Raw genomic sequence first — 22,713 nt, 5'->3', positions numbered from 1 at the left:
CCCCCCCTTTGCTGCCACAGATGGGATTTATGGTGTGATCTTGTGCATCATCCGCTTGAATGCACCAAAGGAAACCAAGCCAAAGTCAGGGGGCACATCTCATGGCCCCTGGTGGCGTCAGGACTGTTGGCGTATGCAGCATAAATTAAAATAGTAGACAAAAGCTTTGGCAAGGGATAAACATGAACATTGGACGCGGGAACTTGGGAAGCAAACCCCATTTTAGTGCAGAGCAGGAATTGTTTCCAACCACCTTTTTTTCTTTTCTCTTTCAGGCTGTGACCGTCCGAAACTCCATGGCTAAATCACTGTACAGCGCTCTGTTCGACTGGATAGTGTTCCGAATTAACCACGCGCTCCTCAACTCAAAGGACATGGAAGAAAGCACCAAGGTAATGTCTTGCCAGCTCTTTTGGCTATGGCCTTGTGTTTTTAAAATAGGTAACTATGGGATAAAACATTACCCAAGCTCCTAACAGCACATTGCTTACCATAAAGTTGCGTTTTCCTCGGTTAATATTTTAGACTGTCTGCGTCGTTATTTTAAGTGGCGTTTGCTGAGCCGGGAAGGGTGAAGCACCTCGAATAATATATCCTCAAAGCGGCTGGGGAAGTGGTTTTGTTGTAGCCACAAAAGCCTGTTCCGCCACCCCCTCCAGGTTCAATGCCAAATAATTTCCCTTCTTGTGTGTAAAATTGTAGGGCTGTATATAATTGAGGGGAAAAGGGGGAAATCCTGCTAACGCGAGGTGTTTTGGTGAAGTTGCTCCATAAAAATAATTAGAAAATGCGGACAAGCTGTGGTGTGGGTAGGTACTGAGATAGCACATCTATAACAAGTAGGAAAGTGAGATTAGGGGGGAAAAAAAGGTCACAATGGGAAGAGCGAAGCCGGCGCAGTGCCGAACCGCTTTCCTAAAGAATTTATGGAAGGGTTGACATGACGTTTCCTGCGATAGTGGGGCTGGATGCCACGACCCAGGACATCCTCTCCAAAACCTCTCATGTATTCATCCGTACTCATTGCGGTGGGGAGATGCTGACCCCAAAAAGTACGGGTGTGCGGATATGTCTACGCACGCACGTGCTTGCAGCTTGCCAGCCACCCTTGGCTTGGAAAGTTTGGGCATGGGCCAGCAGTGCGTGTTGGGTTTTTTTGGGAGGTTTGTACACCCGAGCTAAAGCCACAGCTGCCAAAAGGAGAGTTGTTTGCTAAGCACTAACATTACGTTTGAATTAGGCCGTAGGACCAAAGTTGCAGAGGCTTGCAGTGTAGCTGGTCCTTTATTTAACTCCATAGAAATGCTTGCGGAGTGTAATTATAGACTGGAAATAAATACATGCGTATAAAATTTAGTAATACTCTTTTCTGACAAGAAAGGTTGTTAAAGTGGGTAACGTCCAGCGTGTCTTCTGACTGCACATGCTTTCTCTCCTTCTGTTTAATATTTTACAAAAAAATGTTGTGTTCTTTCCTGATTTTTTTTTTTTTTTCCAAGTCATCAAAAATTTTGTCTGGGCTGTCAGGAAAAAAAAACAAACAGTGTACTTGGCAAAGCAGAAAAGGTGGATTCATTTTGACAAGGACAGGCATCTCAAGTACTAATTAATATATTTAATTTTTTTTAATGATCCAATGATTTTTAAAAAATATTATTTGCTCTGTAATATTTAAATACAAAGTCAGACTAGGGCACTGTTGCGTGCTTAGTCAGCATGTCTGTAATAGCAGAGCACAACGGTAGGTGTTTATGGGCCATTAAACTTTGGTTCCCGACCTCAAATCTCAGCAGGTAAGAGCCAGAACAGCCCAAATTCGTGCTGTTTTCCAGCATCACCGCTGCATGTTAACCCTCTGCTCCTTCCAGCCCAGACTCCTGTGCAGCATAACCACCTTCCCCTTGCCTGTCTCCCTGTGTCATCTCATGAATTCCCAATTCCCAGTTTTGGGTTGTTTTGTTGGTTTGGTTTTTTTTTTTTGTTTTGTTTTGGTGGGTTTTTTTCCCCCAAAACTGCACAGGGTAGCAATAAGATCCAGGTTGGGCAGCAAGCACCGGGAGTGGCATCGCCCTTGCGCCAGAGCAGATCCGCCTTCGCTGGCAAACACCCAGGACCCGGAGCTGCAGGAACGTGCGGGCTCGTACCGGCAGCGAGATCCAGCGAGACGGTCCTGAGCTGTACGCGGGCCAGGTTTTCTGAGACAGGAAGGGAGTGCACAAAATACCAAGAAATATATATGCTTCTGAAGACCTAGAGTGTGATTGGGTTTATCTTCAGAGTCCTCTATGAACATTGATTGATTTTTGCAGATCTCCCCAAAATCACAAAAATGATTCCTGCCTGGTTTATGGGTGGAGAGGTTAAAGAAGAGATTTGTGTGTTGTGCAGAGCTGCAGAGAGCGGCTTCGTTAAACATTGACTAGCCAATTTTCTCTTGAGTTGTTCTACAGCGTCACCTTCTCGCCCCTTTTATTTAGCCCCTGACTTGGGGTCCTTCCAGCACAGAGGGAGGAGAGGCGCCTGCCTGGACCCGGCAGGGCTGGGAATAGCTGCTCCTTTGCCCTCAGGGAATAACGCCGCTGCCAACAAGCGGCTGAGGGCATCCCGGGCTCTGCGGCTGCTGCTGAGACACCAACCAGCAATTACCATCCTTCTCTGCCCTGGAGGAACCGAGCTGATGCTGATTAATTTGGTTTTTTCCTAGTTCACAATCCTCTTGAAATCCTTTTCAGCTAGTGCTTGAAGAAACCCCAGATGAGGATATAGGTTCTTCTTAACCTCCCATATGTGGTCTTGAGGTTGGGCAACACCAACAAATAACTGGAAGGTAGACTGGGAGCAGGGGCATCTCCAGACCCTGGGATTAGGTCCTCGCTGCAAGACAAGATCTCATCATTTGGATGACATCTACTTGCTGGCATCTACCAGCTCCCTCAAAAATATCTCCTAAACACACTGAGTCTCTGATTTATGAAAGAAAAACCGTCTTGCACCTCACCACAAAAGGTTGCTGACTCCTGAGTTTGCGGTGGGTGAGCAATGCGCGACTCACCCTGCAGCAAATGTCCTGGCTTAATCCCAGCCCACACTTGCCACCAATATTCCTCTTGATTTTTAAGACATTTTGAAATAATCCTGCAGGCGGTGAAGGTTCAGAAGGTTGTCAGATGATGGATTTTTGGCAGAGAGCTTGCTTATATGGCAGTCATGTCATATAATCCTCAACCATCTAAATTCAGAGTGCATCTGGGAGGAGAAGGGCGTCTGAAGCTGATGAGAAAAATGAATATGAAAGCGTGTCTCTTTAGGAGTGTAAATTTGGAGTTCAGTGGTCATGCACAGCTGCCCTATAAAAACTCTCAAGAGCTGGTATAACCTTCACAGAAGTTGGCTTGACCAAAGCTACCGTTCACTTGGTTGTGGTAGCTTAGGGTTTTGACGTGAAGGCTGGAGGTTGCAGGAGTAGGCATGGCCCCAGCCACCCAGCACAACCGCGTTCACCAAAACTCATGCTCAATCAAACCGGTGGTGGACATGATACTCTTTGGTGCAGGCTGCATTTGCCGAGGAGGCTATTTATAGCTAGTTAAGTGTATTTAGTTGCTGGTGGACCACGTGGTTTGGTGGTAGGTGGGAAGAAGACCTAGATCCTAACAAAGACCATGCCCCAGGAGGACTTGGGATAATGGGAATGGAGACAATTTTCATATCCCAATATGTGTGTTTATTTGATGTCAGCAGTAAGGAGAAGATCAAAAGATGAAGCTGGGTAAAAAAAATAAACACCCGGCAGTCGTTCTTCCACTGTTTTTCAAGTAAGTATTTGGAAGATGTAAATCAGACCTTTGATATCCAAATTTAGTTAAATGTACAGTGAATTATTTTGGGAAAACACAGTGGGATTTGGCTTATCTTGCTTGCTGACAGGATTCGTAGCATACTATTTCTGAAGAGAGTTGTGAATACGTTATTTGATGCTGCTTGTTTTATGCTTATAGCGATGTGGCTGTGTATCAGTTTTGCTCCGACTCTGTTTTCCTTGGTCTTCTCTCTGTCGCTTTTAGCTTCTTTTATGTTCTCATGATCCTCTACAAACTGTCTGAAATTTTACCTTTATTAATGAGGTCAGAGACTTTTCCTCCTCTTGAGAACTAGATTACTAAACCTCAAGAGAGTCTCTTATTTAATTCCCCTTCCATAAATTAGGTTAAGAATTGTTAGAAGTCAGTCTCGTTGCTTAAAATGATGATACAGTGTAGATCGTGGTGGACCAAAAGGCATTTCTTCCAAGGTTTTGGGGGTTTTTTTTAAGCTTTTCCCATTTGGTTCTTGTAAAGTGTCTTCATTTCTACCTAAATAACCCTGCTGCTGTTTTCAGATGAGGTGATGCATATGTGGTGTTGATGGTGAATGCGAATTCATGGCCGTGAAGAAAATCCATTTCAGTTAATGGTCATGAAGAAAATTCGTGACTGAATTCATGTAGAATTCATGGCCGTGAAGAAAACTCATTTCAATTTAATCAGCTAGTTAATTCTTGGCTATCTGACCTCAAACAGAGGAAAAAATGCTGAACGTGTGATGGGTTTAATGTGTATCTCTTCGTTAGTTTTAGGTCCCAACTTCCAAATTTGTAGCAAATCGCTGCCTCCCACTTTATATAATAGGTCATCGTGTATATTGTGGTGATATAGATTGGAGTAGTCCTTTTAGATTTAGTTGTGATGGGGTTTTGTTTGGGTTTTTTACAGTATTGGCTTTGTAATATTATTTAAAAAAAAAAAAAAGGAAAATCAAACAGATAAAAAATTATAATAAAAAAGATTTTTCCCCAGAATTGGAAGCAATCCTGTTTGTGATTGCCAAAATATACCTCCCAGGTGGAATGACATCACCAACCTGCGTTTGGGGTGACATAAATCAGCTCCAGCTATTGCTATTTACTGCTGGTTTGGGAATCGGAGAGCACGTGAACGGAGCTTCGAGGCCGCCGCTTGCCAAAAGCCCTTAAAACTCGCACTCGGTGTTTAAATGTCACGGCTGTGACATTTGTAGAAAAGCATGAGGTCATTTTTTATCATCTCAACCAGAAAGTGATTCCTAACCCGGGGTTCGCCCAAATTTTAAAAATCCTTGTAGATGTACGCTTTTAATTACAGGACTTCTGATGTAGACTTGATAGATGGAGTAATAGAGTCGTCTGCTGCGGGCTTGTCCGTGCTGCCTGCTTGTTAATTTTCAAGGTTGGTTTTGATAAAGGAACAACATTAACATATAAACTAGATTTTGCTAATTGACGTCTAAATTATCGTACATCTTTGCATGATTTCCTTATGGCACTCGTTCAAAGTGTGAATTAGAAACCGAAGAATTAGAAGATTTGTAAATGTAAAATTCCTTTGATTATTTTTGTTAAATATTGAACTGCAAACTTAATCTTAAAACCAGCCAAATTACATGCTTTTGTCAGGCAGTTTAACAAAAGAATTTAATTTGCACATTCCTCAATGAAATAATTTTTTCACCTTGCTGTAAGAAATGGTAGATTTGGGCTGCTTTATAATGGAGAACCTTTTGCGTAGGTACCATGAGATTATTTATTTTTTTTTTTGGCCAGCAAGCAGAAAAATAGCCATAAATTCCTAATTTCTTATTTTTAAAAGTTTTACCAACTTAAGTGCGTTGACCTCTTTCTTTCGGGAGCTGTGCAATGCTGCCTCCTGCAACAGAGGGCGAACAGCCTGACTCACCACAGAGCTCTGCCCTAATTTTTCTGGCGTGAAACTCTGCAGGAAAAAAACCCCAAACAACCCACATCTTAAAATTTGTGTTCTGGAGTTATTCGGGAGTTACCCACATAGTGATGGGAGAAAAATGCTGGTTTTCCCCGTGTAACAACTGTGGCAGAATTAACTATCCTCATCCAGTATGCATGGTTTGATTCCTCCAGTGATTTTGTTAAATATAGATTATTTTTTTTAAAAAAAAGTTCAGTGCATTTTACCTGTCGCAGCTTCTTTAATTTTGGGTGTCAGCAAAAACTTACAAAAAAACCATCTTCAAAATATAACCTTTAATAGGATTCTCTTAAATCTGAAATAGCCATTTTATTCTATATATAACTGTTCTATTTTGCTTTATAAATGTATTTACACGCACGCATTAGGATATATTTTGTAGCAGTTTCAACACAATAAATGAACCAGCCTTGAAAAAAAGGGGGAGGTTTTTTTCATGCTCAGCTATTTCATATTAAGTTATGTTTGTGAAAGCTTGAAAACCCTGTTTAAAGTGTTCGCTCGTGGCAGCGGCTTAACTGCGTCCACAGAGCATCAGCACAGTGCTTGTGAGAGCCGGTGTCAGTAAGGATTCTGGAAGTGGGTGCGTTTTATCATCTAAGTCTTGGTTTTATGTAGCGCAATAGAGACTTTTATCTAGGGTAATTTTAGGCAGCTCTTGCGGATTATAGGGAGAAGTTTGCACGGCAGTGGGGTGGTTGGGTCGGGATTTGCTCACACAAGGGCAATGCGAACGGGGCGTCGGTGTCGTAGATGAGAAAAAGTCACTTTGGGTTTCCATCATCGCTTTTTCCATGTATAGTATAGATAAAACAGGAGCTGCTAATTATACAAAGAGTTTAAGAAGAATTCTTCCTGAAATCTATTTTAAAAAAAAAAAAAAGCAGATGATTTTTGCTTGTGAAGTTGTTGTTTAATATATCTGTTGTTTAATATATCTGTGAACAAAAGGGTTGCCACGTTTGTTGGGACAAGCACAAGAAGGATGCTTGACCCTCGGGAAGCAGCGAGTGAGAGCAGATCCCTCTGCCAGGCTCAGTCCTTGGTCCAGTGGCTTCCCATTTTCCATCTTCTGGTCAAACGGCTCTTTCTCATGGGCGTTTCGCCAAGTGATGCAAACTTCTGGGAAGCCAGCCAAGGACCTTCAGTAGTCATCCTTGTCGTGGCATGGGTGGGGGTGCGGAGGTAGAGTCTGGCCCTGGAATAGGGAGAAAAAGCCTGAATGAAGAATAAAGTAGCCAAAGACCTCTTGGGAAAATGGGTTAGAGTCTTATTGTTGTGCTTTTCTGCTTTTTTTTTTATTTATTTATTGTGTTCGCTTGTTCTGGTAGCTGAAGTCCGTATCATACAAAGCTTCGACTCACAAGCTGGGTGGCCGCTCTGCCCACAGCATCTCTGTCTGTTCCAGCCGTAGGTGGTTCCCTGGTCAGGAGTCAAGCACAGAAGGAATATTTTCCTCCCACGTTACGTGGTCGGTTGAAAACGGACAAACTGCAGCGCGGAGAGACTTGTGGATCGTCTGGTTTATATTTCTGGCGGTGGAGTTGGGTTAGTCGCAGGAAGGTAGTCTTATGAAATCCAGAGTGCAGATAAGACCACTAAAATTAAAACCAGGGTGCCTGACAGCTCTCAGGTTCTTCTAAGGTGGAGGCATTTCTCCTCCCTGCTTGAGATTTGGTTTATTTGACCAGTACTAGTGCTTTTGCCTTGCTTGATATTTGTATTTAATTAATTGTAACATATGAACAGAGCCCATGTAGAAGTGAGATGGCTTTGATTAGACCCCAGAGTGTGGTTCACTAACAAACTTCTGGTGGGCCTCTCCATGCACATGTCTGTCAGGCTCTGTACTCCTTTTCTGATGACAACAGGCTTGCTAGGTGGACACAGTCTGAGTTTTATCTGTAACTAATTATTAATTACTTGTTTTAACAGAACCGTCATATACAGGTTTGGAGGTTGCGGCAGAAATTATACCTATATAAGCTTGTTTTTCACCCTGGCTCCCTGGGTCAGTGAGGTTTATCTGTTGTCATATCCCCATGTCCTTTGTCCCACGGGTTTGTCAAATCCATCTGACAGGCAGAGGGCTCAAGTTTTATGAAAACCAGTACCTACAGGAAGGAGAAAGATCCACATTTCTATGCCCATTAAGGGAAGGAAGGATAGTCTGAGCTGGGGAGTGATGGGTTGCACTTGCTTGTGGGCCAACATACATCTGGCCAGGGGTCCGCTGCTGCTCCTGTCTGGTACGGGGGGAGAGGGGTTGGTTTGCGAGGAGATGAGGGGGCCCAGGAGGTTGCAAGGCAAACTGCGAATTCTTAGCAGTGTTGGCCTGGTTTTGCCAACATAAAAAACCTTGGGGCACCCACATCTTGATGAGCATCTCAAGAGGTCACTGTAGGTGAGAGGAGAGACCAAAAACGCTTTGGCTCTTCAATTTGGAGAAAAGGCTGGGGTGGGATACGGTTGCGGTTTATAAAATCATCAAAGTGGTGGAAAAATTGTAATTTAGAACTGTAATTCACTAAATTCTGCAATTTGTTATGCAGTATGGATTTAGTAAAACACTTCTCTATTGTGAGCTTCTAGAATTTGACCTGAGAGGCTGTGGGGGTCATAGTGTCAATGGGTTCCAAAAAAAATTGTATGGGTACCTCTTTACACATCTGTTGCCCACAAACTAAAGGGAGAACAGAGGTGCCTCTCCATTTCCCTCATCCCAAAACTGTGGGTGCTGGTAGAAAAGGGTAATGGACCACAGAAGAGCCGTGCTGAGATGCCCAGGATGGGATGTCCTGTTGCCATGGTTGGAGATGCTGAGCTGGGAGGAGCATTGGCCTAGTCCTGTAGAGCATTTCTTGTGTCCTGGTGGCAGGGCCTGGGATGGCTGTGCTGGAGCACGGGGCCCTGGGACAGCATCCATGGGAAATGAGGCTTGGTTCCCTTCCCTGCCCAGAGACCTTCATTCAAGGCAAGCAGTAGTCGAGTCTTCAAAGGGCACAGAAGGTGAGGAAGGCCAGGTTGGATGGGGCTTTGAGCAACCATGTCTAGTGGGAGGTGCCTCTACCTGTGGCACGGGGGTTGGAACTGGATGATCTTCAAGGTCCCTTCCAACCTAAACCATTCTATGATTCTGTGATTACTATTTTTTCACCTTGCTTTTACATCCCCTTCAGTAAGGCGAGAGCAACTCAACATTTCCAAAAGTCAGTCTGTCTGGGTCACGCTTCTCAGTAGGAGACGTTAGTCTGATCCATTTGATATGCAAGGTGGATATTTTAGATTTGATACTATTTGGCTTCAGACCAGACTTATTTTCCTTCGTTGCAATGGATTATTTCCGTGCCAGCCCCTGCTGTGCAGGTGTTTCTTTGGAAGCGTTGCAGCTGGAGTGCGTTTGCATAGATGCCTTGTATTCACCTTGTAGACATGTTTCTGCGGACTGTCTTCCTGGTGTGGGCCTTTTTTTCCCCAACCCTACCCCCGTTTTTTCCCTCAAAAAATAAATACTCTCTTACGTCCAGTACAATAACTTGGAACTGGGTTCAGGTTTCTTCAACGATGGCAATTTGTCTATAAATTAAGAAAAAACAACTCTAAAAGGACTTTTCCTTTAGAAAAAGGCCATCTGTCCAGATATCGAAAGTTATGTGTTGTCTCTCTGATGTAGGTGATATCTTCCAGATGGCATAAAATCAACAATTCCAGTAAAAATTAAAAGTCCTGCTATTAAGTATATTTAATTCTGTTTGTATGCTTTTGATTATGCGCTGCAGACGAATAATCCGTTTACTTTATGTCATGTTATTCTAATTTGCATTCTTATTTTTCTTGCAGACTTTATCCATTGGAGTACTTGACATTTTTGGGTTTGAAGACTATGAAAATAATAGTTTCGAACAATTCTGCATTAACTTTGCCAACGAGCGCTTGCAGCACTACTTCAACCAACACATCTTTAAACTTGAACAGGTATGTCTGGAAATACTTAGTCTCTGATGCCAATGAGTGTTGACGTGAGTTTGTGGCACTGATAAAGTTCTTAAATTGTCCCTTTAATTCTTCTATGTTAAGGAGTGTACATTGAATTATTCAAATTTAACGTCTAATTTACTATATGACTTCCTGCTATCTGTAAAATAATATCCAGCCAGAGATTTGCTGGTTTTAAATAAACATTTTGGGATAGAAGTATCCTCAAACATCCTGAAGACCTTAACCGTTGCTCTTATGTCTCCTTGATATATGCTCAGAGGGCTCATCCTTGAGCAATTTCTTTCTTGCCTTTGCCTGGACTTGCTGCTGCGTCATTTAACATCACATAAAAGTTATTTTTCAGCATCTGTTGAAAATGCCACGCCAATCTTCTGGTGGTTTTTTGTTTCCCAGTGTTAATTTGTGGGGAGGGAGGGAAAATGTCACACTTGTACACGTTCTGCAAGGTCAGACTTGAGATCCTTATGACCTCCAAGAGCCATGGCAGATTAAGAAAGGCTGAACTTTAAGCTTTGCTTTTGGTTTGTTAAGACTGGGTGTTGCTTTCCAGCCTCAAATTAATGTGCTGTAAGAGAGATAACAAAAATACAGGCCATAATTTAGCAGGTAACACGTACAACAAGATGGATAGTCGTTAGGGTGGGAGGAGGCTTCTCCAAACATCATTTTTTATCTAACAACAAGCAGGACAAGAAAACTGCTAAAGTATGTGTTGTTTCATGGATGCACAGCATATGATTGGGCTGTATAATAAATTAAATGTGTTGTAGACCTACAAAATGCCTTTTTTTAACGCCAATCTGCATGCGCTCCCTTCAGGTGGAATTCTTTGGGTGAGGTCAAGGGAAAATCTTCCTTATCATTAGTTTCGGTAGAGCTAGTATTTGATGAGCTGCGCTCTGTGGCCGGAGTCCAGCTGAGATCAAAGAATTAAAGCAGCCCGTCCCAGAAATGCTGATAGTTTCATTTGGGCCTCTACATTGTTATAAGAGATCTGACAAGTCAGAAAGAGAAGTCTCCTTGAACACCAGGATGGTCAAAAATAAGCAATATTGGTTACTAGTATAATTAATTTAAACAAAAACCGATCCCCCTGAGTGGATCATTTGGGGGATGATTGCTCTAGAGTTTGATGCTTCTCTGTTAACCCTTTTTTGTTGTTGGTGTTGTTTGGTCAAGGAGGTGGAGAGGTGTGGCAGAGCTGCTCAAGCCCATTTTATTTCAGTTTTTTAGCTGGTCTTTGCTGGTGCACCCGACTCAATAGATGCTTTAAGAAGCTAATGGGAAAACCTGCCTGTATTTCTAAGAACAGCTCTATTTTAGGATTAGCCACCATAAAAGGGCAAACTAAAGGACTGTTGCAAAGCTGATATGGCTTTTTTTTTTTTTATTCTGATAACACTTTCAAGAAGGGACTTGAGGAGGGAAGACCCTTCTTGAAAGCTGGATAGAGATGATACCATAGTGAGGTGGGATTTCAGGGTACTCGTGTTCCGGCAGCCTCCGCTGGCTTCGCAGGAGCGAGCCGAGATGTCATCATCCATAAGGGAATTCCCGTGCTTGGGCTGGGATTTCTTAGCAGGTCAGTGCTCCTCCCCGAGCCCGGGGTATATGCAGAGCTCCTGATTGCAGCAATCTGTAATTCTCCTTGGACCGGCTTATAACCGGTGACCTAATTAGCTTTCTCCCTATAAACCTGTCAAGCACATGAAGTCATTAAAGTCAGTGTTTGCTGTATGGGCGAGAGGAGCGGTTGCGGAGGCATCCGATTGCAAAGGGCTCGTTCCAATTCTTAATGCCGGAGCACGTCATCCCTCTAGGGCTGGAGCACTGCAAGCTCTGCCGGTGGAAAATGTGGTCATCTCTGTATAGTTTGCTTTCTATAAATATAAATAAGCTGCACAGCTGCATGAGCGCTAAGTTTTGGGTGACTTATTCATACAGTTTAATCATTTACTCTTGCTCTCCTTGGGAGTCGTATGCCGTGTGTGGAGGAGTGGATTTGGTGGAAAGAGAACTGGTGATAGGCATTCAGATCTTGGGACTTCCAAACATCCTTCCTGCCTAGCTGGCCCAAAGATTAAACTGCTTTTTAAGGAGAGTTGCCAGTCTACAGATGCAGATTGGGTAGTTCGTATTGTGTTTCAAGATGGCAAAATTTATCTGAGGTATTTGTGGCTTTACAAGGGTTTATTTGATGTCTTGGTGGCTGAAAACCAAGTGGGATTATTGGTGATGGGTACCTGAAGAGAAGGGGTCCTCGTCTGTGTCCGGACATAGCCTGCTCGTATCTCCAAAGCGTGCAGGAGGTCGAAGCCAGGTTGCTGAGATATCTCGACATTTCTACTAGTAATTGCCAAGACTTTTTCTTAAAATCATAGTAGACTTTGTGTGCAAGGATGGTATTTAGCCATGATGTAATTGTTGCTGTGGCATACTGCTGATGTTATGGAAACCAAAATACCTACCACAAAGTCGTCTGGCAGAAGCGTGGGATTATTTTAACCTTTCTTTTTTTTTTTTTCTTTTTTTTTTTTCCTGGTGAAATCTAATACAAAGCACATTACGAATCTTTTTTTTAAGCCTTCTGTCTGAAGACAATGCTATTTCCAGCGGTGTACAAACAACTGACCCCGGGCAGTCTGACTTCAGCCTGATGCCTCCTATAAATACAGCTGCTGTCGGGCTGCGTACTGAGAGTCTGCAAAGGTCTCCGCTGTACCAACCTCCTTCCTCTCCTTGAGCCAACCATGAGAATAACCATAAGGCATCTCTGCCTGCTGTTTATAGAAAATAAAAGAAGGCAAAAAATGGGAAATGTTAGAGTTTCGCCTTGGATAAAGACAGTTATGGATGTTTCCCTACCACTTTTTTTTTTAAAACCAGCTGTTCTGGATTGCTAAGGAAAATTTAGTGATGACTTGTGATGCATGGGGATATGCTTTAGCAGATGATGGAAGAGTACAAGAGACACAAACCCTAACCAGGCGGTAAAGCCTAGGCTCATAAATGGAGCAAACTATATAGGCAAACTCTTGGGTTCGGACCAATAACACTCTGTTTATTAATCTAGAAGGACTGATATTGCAGGAATCCTAATTGAAATACAGCCTGCCCCATCAGGTAATGAGGGTGGTTTTCCCCTCCCTGTGTATCTCACAGCTCTATGGGGTAGAGGTTGGATGAGGGGCTGTAGCCGGTGGCTGCAGCCACTGCCTGATGCAGTGCTTGCTCTGGGCAGCAGAAGGATGGGATGTCCTTCACCAAGCTCCATGTGAAGTGCAGATGTGCTTAGCTCTTCCATGCAGCATGGTCTCATCCCTTCCTCGGGCTGGTGACTTCAGGTGAGACATCCCTGTAGCTCTCGGACTTACTAGGTGCTATTGGAGCATCACACCTTGGCGGCGGTTCCCCAACTCTGCTCCATCCCCACGTTCTCCTCAAGTGGCCTCCTCTGCAGAGAAGATAAGCCCAGAGCTGCCGCAAGGTTTGGACAACACCCAGGTGCTTCTGGGAGAGGAAAAGAGCATTTCTGCATTGTAGCCTGGTTTTTGTTGTTGGTTGTTGGGTTGGTTTGTTTGCAATTTAGGGCATTGCATGAAATATTTGCTGTGTATGAAGATGTAGTTTGGAGGTCACCACTAACATGACACCCATGCTATGAGTTTCCAGATCTTTGGCAGTCTGAGGGCCAGGAATGGGAGGTTTTATCTCTTTATATATCTATCCCATTCTCCGAACCTCGTCATCTTTGACCTCACCGATCTTCCCCCATCCCTGCTCAGACTCGTCTGATGCTTATTGGGTATTGGTTACCCACACCCTTCCCTCCTTTTCCTATTTTCAGCTGATGCTTTGCAAAGGTTGCAAAGGTATCCCCTAGCTTTCCATCCCACTTTTAAAAGTTCTTTTCTACCCTATTTTCTACCTTTTGTTTACCGGCCAAACCTCAATTTCCAGAACATCCTTTTATTGTTTAAAAAAATTGATGAACAACCGAGGTTGAGACTGGAGAAAAAAAAATTACGTTATTTGGAGTGTGATCAAGTGACATGAGCTCAGGTGTTGAGCAAAGTCTATTTTCTGGTGTGGTCCCTGGTGAGCCTGATGTCCCAGCCAGCAAACCTCAGCCTCCTCACATAGAAAAACTTCATTTCATAAAGATAACGTGTCCTATGAAATGTTTGCTCAGCCCTCTAGAGCTCCGTAAATATTTATGGAGGCATATAGGTTTTATTGTCCCTGTGTAATAGGTGGAGCAATCTGATGGTCCGGACTACATAATGAATAACAATCTGTTCATTGCAGAGGGAGTGAATGAAGGGAAAAAAAAAAAAAAAAGCATCGTTTTGTCACAGGACACGGTGATAGGTGGTTTATTTAGTCTGTGAAATGGCTGTGATACCTGCAATATTTTAAAGCATCTTGGATATGCTGGGTTTCTCCTGCCATGCTGCTCCATCTCCCAGCAGCCACACGTGTCATGTAGAGAAAAAAAAAAATACAAAAAATAAATTAACTACAAATAATTAAATTAAAAATCAGTTGTGAAAAAGATTCTTTCTCCTACTGCCTAGAGCTCTTTCCCCCTTCCCTCCAGTGAGGGGTTTTTTGCATCTCATCCCTCTGGTTAGACACAAATGTATTTTATCTTTGTCCTCATTGAAGATGAAAGCCAGCCACCAGAAGACAACCGTTGGGGACTGGGAGGCTCGATTCAAATTTGTGGTTTCGTTGGAGATGGGAGAGCGGGTGCTCTCTGAAAAATGCTGTCTTCAGCTGTGTGCCATGTGACAGGCAGAGAAACAACAAGCTGCGCGAGTTATTGATTTATTATTTGGCTACACACCACACCGCTGTATGTAACTCTTTCCTTTTTTTAAAAAAAAGGATGTTTAGGGTACATAACTCATATTTTAAAAAAAGAGTCCTTCAAGTTGTTTACACGCTGTCTTTAGGATAGGAAGATTTCAGACTGCGGGATTGAAATAAAACACAACTCCGGTTGTCATTGGTCTCCCAAAGCATTGGCTTGGGTCACTCCCTTCCTTGTGGAATGGGTCCGGAGGGGCTTCGTTTGCCACCTCCTTGTTCCTGAGTTTCTCCAGATGATGAACGTTCACAATGTATAATATATGAAATATAATATATTATGTATAAATACTATACTATCATAGAATAGCTAGAGTTGGAAGGGACTTTAAAGATCATCTAGTTCCAACCCTCGTGCCATATATAAAATACAAAACATGACCCCCTCAAAAGCAGTATTCTTAAATCTGCGTAGCGGCATCCTAGGCAGGTAAATTAGAAAATGTGGTTAAAATATCTTTAGAAAATATTCTAGAAAGCTCTTCTGGTGTGATGTGCTGGTGTAAAAGACTCGGAGGTTGTCTGCATCTTTTCTACATCAGAATTAGGTATCCATAAGAAACAGGTTTGGGTTACTTTGTTTTGTTTTTTTGAAATTAGATTCCCTGACCTTCAATTGAAGCCCAGGGCAGAGAAGTACTGTATCTGCGAAGCCCAACTTTTGTGAAAATATCATAATTGTGGTTGACAGCGTAAAACTCTTGCGATAAATGCACCGACAGCTCCTATTTGCAAGTTGGGTAATGTGTAAATTTGAGGTTCAACCTCGTATTTTGCCTAGGAGAAAGAGAGAGAAAAGCTGAATTGATTTGGGAGATGGACAACAGAAGGTCCAAGCTTTTTTTTTTTTTAATTAAAACCAAACACAATTGTGCTAGAGAAGAATTATTCAGGCAGAAAGCTGGAGAGATGAACAAAGAGGTTCAATGTGTGGTTGTCACCACTTCATACTGCATGTGGCTTTTGGTCCACGGGTTTGATACGGTCCTTTCCTTAACGCAGTTAAGGAGGTGGTTGGAGGTGGTTTGTGCTGCAGATGATCTGAAGAGGGTTTGGTGTTCCTGTGTGTGTTGGAAACGCGGCTGTCAGGGAGGAGGAGTGTGATGGTCATGGTCTCTTCTGCTCGTCACCTTCATGGGACAATCTTGCAGTAGTGACTTAGGAATGTGGGCTGCTTTAGAAACTAAGTGTCTTGTAGTGAGCAAAAGTGAGGGTTATATTGATAAAGAGATTGTCTCAGTGCAGTCCCCATATCTTGGCCTTTGCTGATGGCTTTTGTGAGCTAGGCAAGCGAAGGGGAATGTCACCAGGCATCCCGTACAGCATCGCGCAGCATCCGAGCGCGTTCCCGGGCTCTGCTTGCAGCAGTGCCAGCTCTTCCCCAAACCGCCTCAGTTCCCCCACTCAAATCCCCTCTTCCATCCCCCATCCCACACTCCTTGCTGGAGCTCTCCAAGTTGCAGATGCCTCACTCCAGGTGCCGTTAGCCCTCTCCCAAGTCACTGTCATCTCTTGAACCCTTTTTTCTTCTTCTCTGAGCTGGGTCCTTGACTTTTTCAGGTTAGACGATGTTTTCTGGTGATCGTGGTTCCTACTCAAATATATTAGCTAAATATATGTGCGTTTGGACTGTGCCAGGGGACAGTCCTGTCCCCCAAACTCAGCTGGGACCCTGTACCTCGGGGTCAGGTTTGTCCTGTGAAAGCTGAAGACTGACTTTCCTCTGCGACCTGCTTCTGAGATGCAGTCCAATATATGTATATTTATTTATTTTCAAATGATATGCACGTAATAATATTATGTACATTATGAAGCCCCCCTCTCTCCCCCCAAAAAATAGAAATTAAAAAAGGATGAGATGAAGATGAAATAAGCACTAATATTTATTTATTAATGGTACAAAAAGTATATTTTTCCCACCCCCTGATGCACACCTTGCTTTGGAGAGCACTAGGCATGCTCTAGGGTGATCTAGGATGCTTCTAGATCCTAGATGTAGAAGCCAGATCTAGGGCCAGGCCCTGGGTCGCAGTCCAGAACTACAGCCATGGGGAAATTCGTGCACATTCCCTATGCCTTTGAGCTAAATTACAGAATCACAGAGTGGCCGGGGTCGGAAGGGCCCTCTGGAGCTCCCCCAGTGCCACCCCCCGCCAGAGCAGGGGCACCTCCAGCAGTGGCACAGGACGGCGTCCAGGCAGGTTGGGAATGGCTCCAGAGGGGGGGGAACCGGCACCGGGCACCACTAAAAAAGACTGGCCCCATCCCCCTGGCACCCTCCCTTTGGGTATTGATAAGCATTGATAAGATCGCCCCTCAGTCTTCTCTTCTCCAGACTGAACAGCCCCAAGTCCCTCAGCCTTTCCTCATAAGAAAGATGCTCCAGTCCCCTCATCATCTGTGTAGCCCTTTGCTGGACCCTCTCCAGCAGTTCCCTGTCCTTCTTGACCCGGGGAGCCCCGAACTGGACACAGTGCTCCAGATGTGGCCTCCCCAGGGCGGAGCAGAGGGGGAGGATGACCTCCCTCCACCTGCTGGCCACACTCTTCCTGATGCCCCCAAGACGTAAGGCCATGATGTAGTGAAATCTTTGGTTATTTCATCAAAAAAGCACTGCCAATACTTGTGAGCAACGGCTTTTCTTTATAAATAAAAGACCTCGATGCATATTGGTGGATTTTCATAGGACAGTGTTGTGCAATGTGAGCTCCCTTCCTAAGCAAGATGAGCAAGAAACCTCTAAAAACCTCAGAAATACTTCAACCGATCTGAAAAAAAAGTCATATTGAGACAGAACTGGATGGTCCATCCTGACCACGGCTCTTCCACTGGTTATGTGTGAAATTCCTGCCTGGACAGTTGGTTTGGCATGGTGACAAGATTTTATAGGGGTAGTGTAAGACAACTATATATATGTGTGTGTCTATATATATGTCATAGGGAGTACTGTGAGCCCATTGTAAGTGTGAATGAATGAGAGAGGAATCGGGAGCACGTGTATTTGTTGGCACAAGTTTGGAGTGGGGACTGGAAGGGGAAGATGATGTTTAGCCTGGAGGACCAGTCTGGTGTTCACCATGACCACTGTGGAGGTCCCCTTCACGTTTGCTAAGCCTGATACATCTTGCAAGGACTGCACTGAGAAATAGATAGAGATATATGTGTGTGTATATATATTTCTTTTCCTCTTTGATTTAGATAGCAAGAAATTAATCAGCCAGCAGATCATGCAGCATCTTTAGACTCACACTTCTCCTGGCTGTTGTAAAGGCAGGTTGGGAAGAAGGATGCTCCTGCGAAGGGAGCGCACGGGATCGTGGCAAGGTGTGTTTTGCCAGCTGAATCGTGCAAAACCAATTTTCCCCATTATGAGAGCAAAATATGACTGAAACCTGTGATTGCCACTGAAGCGTAGGGAGCTGATTTGAGCTCAGGGATGGATGCTGCAGAGCTAGTGTAGCACATATGGCCGCATACGTGAAACCCTGGGCTGAACTTAGTGTATTAAAACACCTTCTCTGATGATGGACAGTCCAAATTACAATAAATTAAAATCTCAGGTTGCGTACGTACAGCAGACGGGAGGTTGTCGGTGGGCGAAGGATCAGCCTCAAAACAAAGCCAAATCCACTTGCTGTTTGCCGAGGAGCTGCTGAAATGGTCATCTCAAAGGAGAAGGCCATCTCAAGGAGCACCTTTGCTTCAAAGCTGTCTACCAATTCTCCCTAAATGGTTTGCCGCTTAAAATGGGGAGCAGAAGACATGCGGGGAGAGGCTGTTTACCCGAACGCCTGCACGGCCAGACGTTATCATTAAAACGGAGTGGTTTATAACCCTGTTTATAGATTGTGTATTTATAAAGCATGTAGATATGTATTTATATGTACTGCATCTGTGGGTGCATTATTAGAAAGAAATATAATCTATATTTTTATATATATGCGATTGTGTGTATAAATTCCTTTTCTACTTAAATTGAGAACAAACATCAAAATCCGTCTTTGTAAAGGAAACGGTCGGTCTTGGCATCCTCGACTGGAGGGATGTCGGGAACTCGAGGCATCCGTGTCGTCTGCGGCACGTAAGCGCCGGCACCGAACCAGACGTTGGTCTCATTCATGCGGGAACTCTCTAATAAGGTTTTCCCATCTAGAGGATTTGCATATCGAGCTCGTTTTAATTATCAAATTGCACGGGGATGTTTCTGCTGAGTGCTGGGGCTGGCTTACGATGCCCGTCTGCATTTGCTGAACAAGCGATTAATCCTCTACGGGAAGGATTAATTCCTGGCTGGACAGATCCTGCGTGGATCTCTCTTTGATGGAGAGATTCCCCCATGCCCTGCTGCCATTTCCAACCTTGGAAAAGCTTTCCCAAGCTCTCCAAGATGGATTTTAGGATATATACGTATACGGATGTATCCAGAAAAGAGCTTTTATGAGGTTTAGCTCCTTTAGTTTCTCATATGTTTCTCAACAATGACCTATTTTAATGTAATTTTTTAAAACATTAAATACCATGTTCTCTCCTGGAAGGTTTTCAATATAGTTTGCAAAATACGGCTGCGTTTCTAATTTTTGAACTGAGCTTTTTGAGACGTTATTCCTATCTTCTTGTCCATCAGCATCTGCACGGTTGATGGTACCTTGTTACCGGGTAAGCTAATCAAGTGAGAAACAATTTATATGCTTGGGTTTAGTGGCTCTGTGCTTGTATTTGCAAAGTTTTATATTTTTGTGGGTGTCAAATTGACTTGTAATATTTTTTAAGGATATTTTGAGATTATTTTAAGCTGGGGAAGTCAGCTAGGAATGGAGAGAGGCACGGAAGGGGGTTTAATTCCTGGTTTCTCACTTTGCAAACGCCGCCTGAAGCTGAAGCAGACTGTTAGAGCCAAGAAGAGAGGAATTTCACACCCTTCTGTTTAGTTGTGAATTTTTAGGCAAAATATGTACATTTAGACATCCAAAAGTATCTGCCTGTTGATCACATCAGAGTGTAAGTCTCTGGATTACGTGAGTTTTTACAATGGGAACACAATGGGAAGCGTTCCCATGTGGAGCTACGCTGGAAAAAGGGATTTTTCAGTTGATTTCCCCACTTTATTTGGGGAATTTTCATTGTGTAAACAAGGTTTTCCTATACCTCGGTAGTTAAAGCATCGGGCAGATCAACTCCTGGGCCTTATCTAGTTCCGTCTGGGAGGGGGTGAATGAGCTAATGGCGTTTTCCTCTGCTCTCATGATTCGCTCCAGCATTTCTGAAGCAGGGATTGCCGTGCTTCTGGGAAGAGAAAATGCCGTAATTCCCGTGCACGCTGTTCCATGCAAATAATTAATCATTTTGATTTCCATTTCCTTCTTAATATCCTTTAACTCCAAGTCGGACTTGATAAAAGCTAAAAAAACACTGCATGCGATGTTTTACCTCTCTTTTTACCACCAGCCTTGCCCCATCCCCAGGGAAGAGGAGAGAGCATCATCCCTGTCTTTGGGTTTTAAATATTAATTTGGGGGGCTGCTTCTCACTTTTCACTGCATCTAATGGCAATATCGCTACGGTATAAGACGTCTGCCTGCTGGGCGCTGCAGTGCTGGGATTTTTTCATGGCTCATAGCTTGCAGGCTGTGTGGCCGGCTGCCCGACACCCTCCAGACCTCTTTAGATCGTGACACATTTTTGACCTTTGATATCCTGTGACAGGGCAACAAATGCCATACATCGTGGAAAAACACACCCCGTTATATTCAGGCCTGATTTTTCACTGCCTTTTGATTTGAATTTAGTAATCCCTTGGGTTTGTGCTTTAGGACAGATGGGAAACTGATTACGGTTTTGTGTATTTTTATCGGGTCTCTTCTGTTTCATTTCTTCTCTGGGTAGCTATACTGCTCTTCTCAAGTTTTTCAAGCTCCTGATCACTCCCTCCAACCACCTCTTAATTTTACCATATGATTTTGGGGAGCAATAGCCCCCAGTGAGCACGATACTCAAGCAGGAGCTTAAAAATCATATTTAATGCTTTCTTTTCCAATTATGCTTTTTAGCATTTGGTTTTACGTACTGTTGGCTGTGGCTGGGTATGGAGTAACTCATAATAGAACACGTGTGGATGTGTAGAGATGTTTTCCAGCACCTCCAAGATGCTGTTGGGCTCGTGGGTGTTTTCTCCCACTCAGGATATAGAAACCTTTAATTCTGCTGCGGATCAGAGCGTGTTTCTGTTTGGCTTAGCATCGAAATAAAGTCCTGATAAGAGAACAGATCCAATGCTCCTGTAAAGATAACAGGACTTGTTTCTCTATGCATCCAACTATAAAATTACAGATGTTTTCTTTTCCTAGCAGTAGGGTTTCCATCAAGCCTTGCGTCCCAGTTGGGAAGGTTTTCCTGATGCTCGGTGCACATATTTTAATCTTGCGTTCATTATTCTGCGTGGCATAAGCAGTGTTTGTACTCCGGAGTCGGTTGTAGGCAGGCAGGGTTTCTCTTTAATAGTGCTTAGCTGTCTCCATGAGAGTTCCTTTAATTTTCACATATAAAAATGTTGTGAATTCTGCCACATTCTGTTTATTTGGTACTCTGAATCTTACACGCTAATGCGTCTCGAGTAATGTTGTGTGCTACTCGGTAAAATGAGTGTGAGTATTTTATACTTGTACTCTTGAGTATATGCACTCCAATGTCTGGAGCCACATTTTGTGGTCCTTTTTATGGCCTTTAGGGTCTTTTCTTTCATGTTTGAACATCACAAATTGTGTTGTGATGTTCAGGTCTGTCTGAACACTTTAAGCTCTAAAAAAAACATCCCTCGCAAACAAGAAAAACTCAAACTAATGCTGCCTTTTCTTATGAGCCACCTCCCTGCATAGCCACATCTTTCTAAATATCGAATGCAATAATGAAGTACATATATATGGAGGGTTTTTCCCTTAAAGAGAAGCGAGATGAAGTCACCAACCCCCTTCTCTCCTGAGCTTCAGCTGAGTCAGAGAGGCCAAATGCGCATTACGCAGTTTTGCTGACCTGGCTGCTGCAGCGAGCGCGCGCCGATGCAGCTACGGCAACACAGCCCTGCTCTGAATTGGGTGACGGCATTGGAGAAGTGATTTGGCTCGCGCCGGCAGAACGAGTCCATTCGGCGACGTGCGGTGCCAACGTTGACATCCTGCCAACGTCATTGTGGTCGGGGCAGCAGAATTGTTTCTAAATGCACAATTGGGAAGCGTTAATCTACTCGTGGTGGCTACGCAAGACCCCCGGAGAGCAATCGGTAGCATCTCACCCAGTAATGAAATGAAAATATGGAACTGCTGGATTCTAAAAAAAAAACAACCCTGAATGTCCTTTTTTGGTTCTTTCCTCGATTCCTTTTGCCAAGTTTGGGAGCTCAGTTGCTCTCCTCTCCAGTGAACTTGCATCGCTTCACCTTCCAGCAGACCAGGTTTCAGCTATTCAGGGTTGGGAGGAGTAAATCTGTAGATTTTTGTTGGGACTGAGGGTGCCAGAACATAGGACTCGATGGACTTCATTGCGCTAGAAAATTTTGCAGATAGTGGTAATGTCAACAGTTTAGTTCTTGATGTAAAATTGGTCCTCTTGAAATAGGACATTTGAATTTGTCCCTAAACATAGCATAGTTTTAAGTCAAGGTATAAATTTAAGCTGATTTTTAATTAACCTCCAGTTTGAGGGGTTTTTTTTTTGTTTGAATGGGCCGTCTTTTGTATTGTCTTCATCTTGACCTAAGGTTTGTTAAATGAAAACCTGATGTTGTTTGGATCTAATTCCTTAATATTCAAGTGCTCTGCAAGGACCATGCACGTGTCAAAGGATGGCAGAGACTTTATTGTTTTAAAAGCAAAGAAATATTTAGAGGTAGCTTTCAAGGATATCTCCTGAATTCTGCAGAACGATAAATATAGAAATCATATAGTAGATTAATAACTGAAACTTAATTGAGTAAGTTTAACGTATACATATGGACGGCAATGATTTTACCTTAGCGGTGCTGCTTTTCTGTGCCCTATTTGCATGGTGTTCT

At 43.5% G+C, this 22,713-nt stretch overlaps 1 protein-coding gene across 1 annotated transcript in view; it reads left to right on the top strand.

Annotated features, from left to right (window-relative positions):
* MYO9A (myosin IXA) overlaps positions 1–22,713 on the top strand; it is a gene marked incomplete at its 3' end in the record, with an annotated part of 151,229 nt that overhangs the window by 75,148 nt on the left and 53,368 nt on the right. The window contains exons 9-10 of the mRNA XM_009895571.1: positions 276–392; positions 9,639–9,773. Coding sequence (XP_009893873.1) covers positions 276–392; positions 9,639–9,773 — 252 coding nt within the window. The remainder of the gene's footprint in view (positions 1–275; positions 393–9,638; positions 9,774–22,713) is intronic.

The sequence above is a fragment of the Charadrius vociferus genome, unplaced genomic scaffold (assembly GCF_000708025.1).
Source record: "Charadrius vociferus isolate BGI_N301 unplaced genomic scaffold, ASM70802v2 scaffold132, whole genome shotgun sequence".
NCBI lineage: Eukaryota > Metazoa > Chordata > Aves > Charadriiformes > Charadriidae > Charadrius > Charadrius vociferus.
Note: the sequence above shows the minus strand (reverse complement) of the source record. Positions and strands in the feature narration are given on the sequence as shown.